This window comes from Lycium barbarum, chromosome 11, assembly GCF_019175385.1.
Source record: "Lycium barbarum isolate Lr01 chromosome 11, ASM1917538v2, whole genome shotgun sequence".
Lineage (NCBI taxonomy): Eukaryota > Viridiplantae > Streptophyta > Magnoliopsida > Solanales > Solanaceae > Lycium > Lycium barbarum.
In genome coordinates this window covers 5,507,694-5,514,424 of record NC_083347.1, presented here as the reverse complement: position 1 = coordinate 5,514,424, position 6,731 = coordinate 5,507,694, and the positions used below count along the sequence as shown (strand labels likewise).

The 6,731-nt window shown below is 32.8% G+C and overlaps 1 protein-coding gene across 2 annotated transcripts; it reads left to right on the top strand.

Annotated features, from left to right (window-relative positions):
• The first annotated feature begins 3,239 nt into the window (after positions 1-3,239).
• On the top strand, positions 3,240-6,306 carry LOC132618842 (uncharacterized). 2 transcript variants are annotated; one of them, XM_060333844.1, is made up of 3 exons: positions 3,240-3,648; positions 4,044-4,332; positions 5,608-6,306. In XM_060333844.1, the coding sequence occupies exons 1-3, from the start codon at positions 3,334-3,336 to the stop codon at positions 6,003-6,005; spliced, it is 1,002 nt and encodes a 333-aa protein (XP_060189827.1). In that variant the 5' UTR covers positions 3,240-3,333; the 3' UTR covers positions 6,006-6,306. The 2 variants fall into 2 exon arrangements, with proteins under 2 accessions (XP_060189827.1, XP_060189826.1); XM_060333843.1 differs by having other exon boundaries at positions 3,240-3,717.
• The last annotated feature ends 425 nt before the right edge of the window (positions 6,307-6,731 follow it).

Sequence of the window (6,731 nt, the reverse complement as noted above, 5' to 3'; positions counted from 1 at the left end):
GTGTTCGGAAGTGAATGTGGAACATCGGGGAGCACCCAATCACAATGATTTGTGTATTCCGGTAGATCGAAATCGCTTTCAAGACAGTGACTTGCCATGATGCAGTGTTAAATTACATAATTTGTTACTATTATTTTCAGTCTGTTTGGTATCAAGATTGTAATACTTTTCCTAATAACATTAACCTGGAATAAATAATTATGAGTTCACTCGATCATGCCGATATAGATAGAAGGATATACGGATCCTCTCGAAGGTTAACTAGGTAGCCCGGTGCACTAAGCTCCCGCTACACAAGGGTCTATTGTACGCAGTCTTACCTTGCATTTCCGCAAGAGGCTGTTTTCACGGCTCGAACCCGTGACCTCCTGGTCACATGGCAGCAACTTTACTATTTAACGGCTCGAAGGTTAACTATTTATAGAAATTGAAACAGAAATGTGTGACAAGCAAGAGTAAAATATACGTTTTTGCCTTTTTTTAAGCTTAGGTCTGTGTATATGTGGTTGAAGCATGTGATAATCATGTCTTAAGGAAGGAATACAACTTACCGACTCTCTTTTGTTCCCTTTTTTCTCTCCTCATTTAGTTTTAATTTTCTGTTTCTTATAATAAATTGATCTTTTAGATCTTACTACTAAAACTTGCTTAGATCGGATCTCTCATATTGCTTCCATGCTCGAGGTAATAAATGCTAGTAGCTAAAGTTTTCTTTTTCCTTCTTTTATATGTATTCCCTTTTCAACGTACGTAAGTCATCAAACAGAAAAATAAAAAGGATGAAGAAAAGATTTCCCCATTAATACTTAAATTAAATTGTCCGTTATTATATTACCTTTCTCGTATCCTCTTTACTATTAGTTTATAAGCACGTCCGAACCAGTTTTCCAGCTGTGCATAATCATATGGAAAATAGCTTACACTAATTTATAAACACGTCTTAACAAGTTTTTCAGCTGCATGCATGATAATACTTATTAATATACAAGGCGTATTACCATTTAATTCAGATTCAGCGCATCCATTACATTTGACGATAATTATCTATCTGTTTAAAAAAGGAGTCAGTACGATATTAATCTACATTCATCTGACTTAAAATCTTTAATTAACCTGTAAATATGTGTCTTTAAACATTATGGTATGTTCCCTTTAAAAAAAATGAATAGGACATCCTCAAGTATGGTCGGTTAAGGGAGCGGCACACCGACTTATGTGGTCACATGCCTAGTCACTTGGGATACACTTCCCGGAGCCAACGTTTGCTCACTTGTTTTTTTTATTATTTTTTATATTGTTTTTGACCGTTGAAAATCATTTTGCAGTTTTAATAATGATTTGTTATCTCCTCATTTAATTTGTTCAGACTACATCTAAGCTTGTTTGCATTAGTAAAATACACGATACTCTGTTATTCTATGCTTTATTCACCATTTATTTGTTTCTTATTTGTTATCGATATTTGTTCTGAAATTTTGATTAATTTGGACAGAAAACGACCCATAGAAGTCCTCTCACTTGGAAGAGAGTTCACTACTAACAAAAAACAGCTTTTTCATACGCTGAGGTATGTTTTGGGTAAAAACGGACCTCAAGCGTAGGTCGGTTAGGGACGGGTCGAAATTTTTATGGACCTCATGAGTTTTTTTAGGCTAGAAATCACAGTTTTTTTAGTAGTGATTTACAAGAAAAAAAAGTAGGTTCAATTTGTATTGAGACTCGTAAAAAAAAAGCCTTTCCTTACTAAAAGTTTTTTCATTTTCAAAATTCGAATTTGAAAACTCTAAGCATGAGTACCATTATTATTTGTTTGGAATGTGCAAAAGGTATTTTTTCTAGTCAAATTCCTGACGTTAATTGTCCAACTAATCCACGTACGTACTTCCAATCAATTTCTTGAATTCTACAGAGTCTACACTACTTTTTTCTCTTTAATTAAGGCATTGTTAAATGCTCAAGTGCATTAAATGCCCACGGGACATGCCGATCGGTTCGGCTGGTTGAGAGAATAACTTCACAGATAAATTACCGCAATTTTCTCGTCTAATTGGATTAGACGCCTTTTATATTAGTATATAATATGATTTAGGGTGATTTATTATTATCTGCGTGTTGACTTATGATACATAAATAAAATTAATTATATGCACTGATAAGTGTAAAAAAACTAATTTATATCAGACGATTACTACTCTATCATCTCAGGCTTGCGTAGATTTACTTATTGTTGTAATTAAACTGAGGGTGTAATTATTTAATTTATCCCGACACAACATTACAACTCCTTTTTTTTTTTTTTTTTTTTGTATTTCTGCATTTTTGTTCTCATCGAAAATTATAATTAAATACTCCATTCTTCCATGAAATTGAATGTCTCAATTTCACATTTACATGCAAATTAATAGAAGATAGTGTTGTGGAGATAATATCTTGCATCCTACATTTGATTTTGTGTGGACCGAAAAAAAAGATACTTTTGATTTTTGAAAGAAAAAAAGAAGTAGAGAAAAAGCTAGATTCTGTCTTTTATAAAGCCATCTGCTAGATGCTGAGATCGGATTAGTTATAATCTAAGATTGAAAAAGAATTTAAATTTACACAATGATTATGTCGCCACATGCTATTCACCCAAACCATGAATTGTGCCTTATGTTATTAAGCTTAATACATTTAAACTATGCAAAATTTATTTGACTTATATTCATTGATGGCATATAAATTTCAAAATAGTACCGATTATAGTAAATTAATTACACGATCTAGATTATACCTTATTTGAAGTTATTAAATCATACTTAATTTAAATAATATTTACATTATTAATAATATAAGTTTAAATTAAAAAATAGTACTCTCCCCGTCTCAATTCATGTGACACAGTCGAATTTCGAGATCAAACTTTTTTATTTTTATTGTGACTTCGGACATACAATTTTTTGCAAAATAATTTATATATTTTGAAATTATATAAAACATATTATACGTCACAATAATTAACAAATTAAAATATGTAAAGGACACACGGTCCAAAAATTTCTTATACGACTGTCGAAAAGGAAAAAGCGTTAGATGATTTGGATCAAATGTGAGTTGCGGTCACTAATTTCCTCTTTTAGCCTAAAAATAGCTCGAACTGATTTGTCATTTTTCGTAAGCAGAGGACCTTTTCACGGTCTAACACGAAACTTCAATTTAAAATGAAAGCAAGATGAAAATATGAGAGTATATATAAGTAAGGGTTCATTTTCGTTTATCTGCATATCATAAAGTCTGTACCTTCATTTGGCTATTCTCCCAATCCCAACCCCAAGTCTTAACCAAAACACCTCAAAAATGGCGATTTTATTTCAAAGTTCAAGTAGCTCAATCTTATCCCTCAAAATTTTCCTAATTTCAACTACAGTTTTATCTGCTGCCATTATGTTAAAAATCTCTGCACCTGCTGTAACTGATTTCGCCGTTAGTGAAGTTCCGTCTATTTGGAAAGGCGTTGTTTCATGGCTTAAACCTCCGTATTTATACCTCGTCATTAACTGCATTATCATTACGATTGTAGCTTCTTCTAAGTTGCAGAACAACCTCGATGATGACAACTCATCTCCGGTTGTTTCGCCGGAAAATTTGGCTCAGTTTCATCCCATTAAGGATGTAAGCCCAGTAACGGAATACTATTCACCGGTCATGAATGACTTGAATGGTCTCGCTTTGAAGAATCAGGTGAAGGAAAATATTTTATTTATAAACTCATAAATTGTTTTCTGCAATCTCCATAATAATATCTAGCAGCATCGTTGTTTATGGTGTATGAAACATATTATGAAACTTTTAAAAAAAAAATTAAAGTTAGAGTTGTGTTTGGTTATAGTTTTTTTGTAAATAATATTTGGCTTGTTTGAATGTACAAAATAGGGTTTTATGTGTAAAAAAAAAAAGTGAAATTTTCTCATGATAAAATGTGTCCTATACAATAAATTCTAACTAGACATGAAAAATGTTAATCTATTTTGATTTCTTACAATTTTAAATTATTTTTCAAACATCAGGTGGTTGAGTCTAGCCCGATGGTTTACGAGTATCCTGCTGCTGGTGTTTATGATGCGAAGGTTGAGAAAGTTCCAGAAGTTAATCCGTACGATGATGTGGATGTACGTATATTGGAGAACGATTATCAGGAGCCTAACGAAGTTGTTGTTGAGAAAGATGTCGATGTATTAATCTCGAAATCTTATCGGGCGCCGGTGATGAGACAGGACTCTATAGATTACTCGTCCGAGAGGCCTCCTGCTTCAGCCAGGTTTAGTCACCGTAAATATGGCAAATCCACTCCCGAAGGTAAATTCCTCACTTTCTCTTTTTTTTTTGTCAATTTATATGTCTCTCCGTGTGTATTTATTAACTCAGTCAGACTAACAATTAGAGGCGAGGTCAGGATTTTGAGTTTCAGTGTTTTTAGATTTTAGAAATGTCATTCTTTTTAAAATAAATCTACATACTGAATGATTTTTTTTTTTAGCACAAATATAAGATTTGAATTAAAATTACTGAGTTGATAAACTGAATTTTGTTTTGCATCTCCGGCGAAATTAGTCGATAACGGTAACTTGCGGTTCAAATTTTGTTACCGTTGGAGTTAAGCGGCTAGTGGATAATTAGATGCTTGTCACTTGTCAGATTGTAAAAGCTAGTGTGGTCCTCAACAAAAGCACTTAAATTTAAATACAAATTTAAATTAAGTGTAGTCATGAGATTCCTATTTAGTTGATAACACATTGGTATCTGTAAAGCTGATAATAATCCCTTAGAAAACGGTGGAGGTTAAGGAAAACGACAAAGACATGACTTTAAAATTGCATAACGCAAACACTAATTTTGCCACCTCACTGTGCTCACATTTCTAAACGATAAGCCTTAAATAATAGTCGTATATATCCATTTTTTGCTTTTTCATCCATAACCGTAACAGTATTTCATTTAAATTATTTATGGCTTTTCTCTTCTTAGAATCTAGATTATGTGAATTTTGAAAATATTCCAAAATTATTTCTTTACTATATTAACATTAAAAAACTACAACTTATGGTAATACTTTTTGATTAATTTTATAACTTTTAAAAATTTTATTAACTTTTGAAGATTAGTTAACTTTAACTTTAACTTTCGAGGGAATAGACACTTATTTTGGGATGAACGGAATAGCTTTGTGGTTTACTGATCCTCTTATGTTTTATAAACAATGGATGTATGACATAATTTTTATATGTAATTTATACGCCGTTCGTCCCATTTTAAATTTTTTAAAGGAATAACTTCTTTAATGTTAAGTATATAATTGGAAATAATTGTTAATTTTAGTCTTAAATTTTTGTATGACAATTATTCAGGGACAAAATTTTTGAGCAAAAGCAACAATTAAGATAGGACGAAGGAAGTAATTTAATCGTAATCTCTTAAATACATCATGTTGATGTTGTTGGCCTGTTTTTCTTTTCTTTGCTGATTTCTTCTCTCAATGAATTTTCCATAATAAATTAATATTAGTTGATGAAAATATCTGCAAACAAAGTTTTTAGATAATTAAGTGACTGACTGGATATGCTGGTGATACAGGTGGAAAGGCAGCATTGAGAGTAACAAAGCCCAAACGGCAAGACACGCTGGAGAGTACGTGGAAGACAATAACAGAAGGACGAGCAATGCCGCTGACGAGGCACTTAAGAAAATCTGACACGTGGGAGACACACGGTGGTCGGAACCCGGTTGTTACCCCACCACAACAGAAGATGAAGAAATCTGAGACGTTCAATGACCATACTACCCCTGACTCGCCGTTACTGACTCCATCACCTGGTGGTTCAGGGAAACTTAAGAAAGAGCCATCGTTGAGTCAAGATGAGCTAAACAGGCGAGTTGAAGCTTTTATAAAGAAGTTCAATGAGGATATGAGGTTGCAGAGGCAACAGTCGTTGCAACAGTATACTGAGATGATCAATCGAGGCTCACATTAGCAGTTTTCACATAATGTGTTTTTTTTTTTTTTTGCACATAAACGGAGAGAGACTCTCTCTTTTTCATGTTTTATATGGCTATAGCGAAAGGATTTTGTTTTTACCATGTAAGGGAATATAGTTCTTGTTCCTCCTTATCTCCTTCTGTTGTTTATTCCAATTTGGTTTCATCGAAAAAGTCCAAAAAAAAGTTATGAAGCTTTTTTCAAGTTAATAGGACATAGATCAAGTGAAAGCTTGAGTTGTAAGGAATTTTTTTATTTCTTTCATTTGGACATTATGGAACTATATGGCTTTAATATATGATCGAGCAACGTGTTCTCGGTCAGACAAAGAAGGAAATATTTTTTGTTGAAATTCACATGGTTGTGGGAGGGAAAATAGGCTTATATGATCTTGAGCAATTTTTATTTTTTTAATGTTGAATTAAGCCCAATATTAATTTCTTAATATACATGATTTAGCTGTTCAATTCTGCATGTACAACAGTACAAGGGGTGTTGATGTCTCACAATCGATCTTGAGAATTTTTTTCTCTTGAGCTAAGCTTTTGAGATTGATCTAACCTCAAAATTCATTTCTCATCAATATGTTGGTTGCAATACTAAGATGAGATCCCTCTCGTAACTCTTCCTTCCGTGGACCTTCAGTGACGGATCTTGTCTTTTGTTACAAGTTGGGTGAATCCTCCCCTTTTACTATCAGTTTAAGGTAAGATCAATCTGG

What these genes read in the sequence shown, in the direction of transcription:
- LOC132618842 (XM_060333843.1), top strand. Translation starts at nt 3,334, where the DNA reads ATGGCGATTTTATTTCAAAGTTCAAGTAGCTCAATCTTATCCCTCAAA. An exon ending in GTCTCGCTTTGAAGAATCAG is followed by an intron (nt 3,718 to 4,043) that starts GTGAAGGAAAAT and finishes TTCAAACATCAG; the next exon opens with GTGGTTGAGTCTAGCCCGAT. An exon ending in TGGCAAATCCACTCCCGAAG is followed by an intron (nt 4,333 to 5,607) that starts GTAAATTCCTCA and finishes CTGGTGATACAG; the next exon opens with GTGGAAAGGCAGCATTGAGA.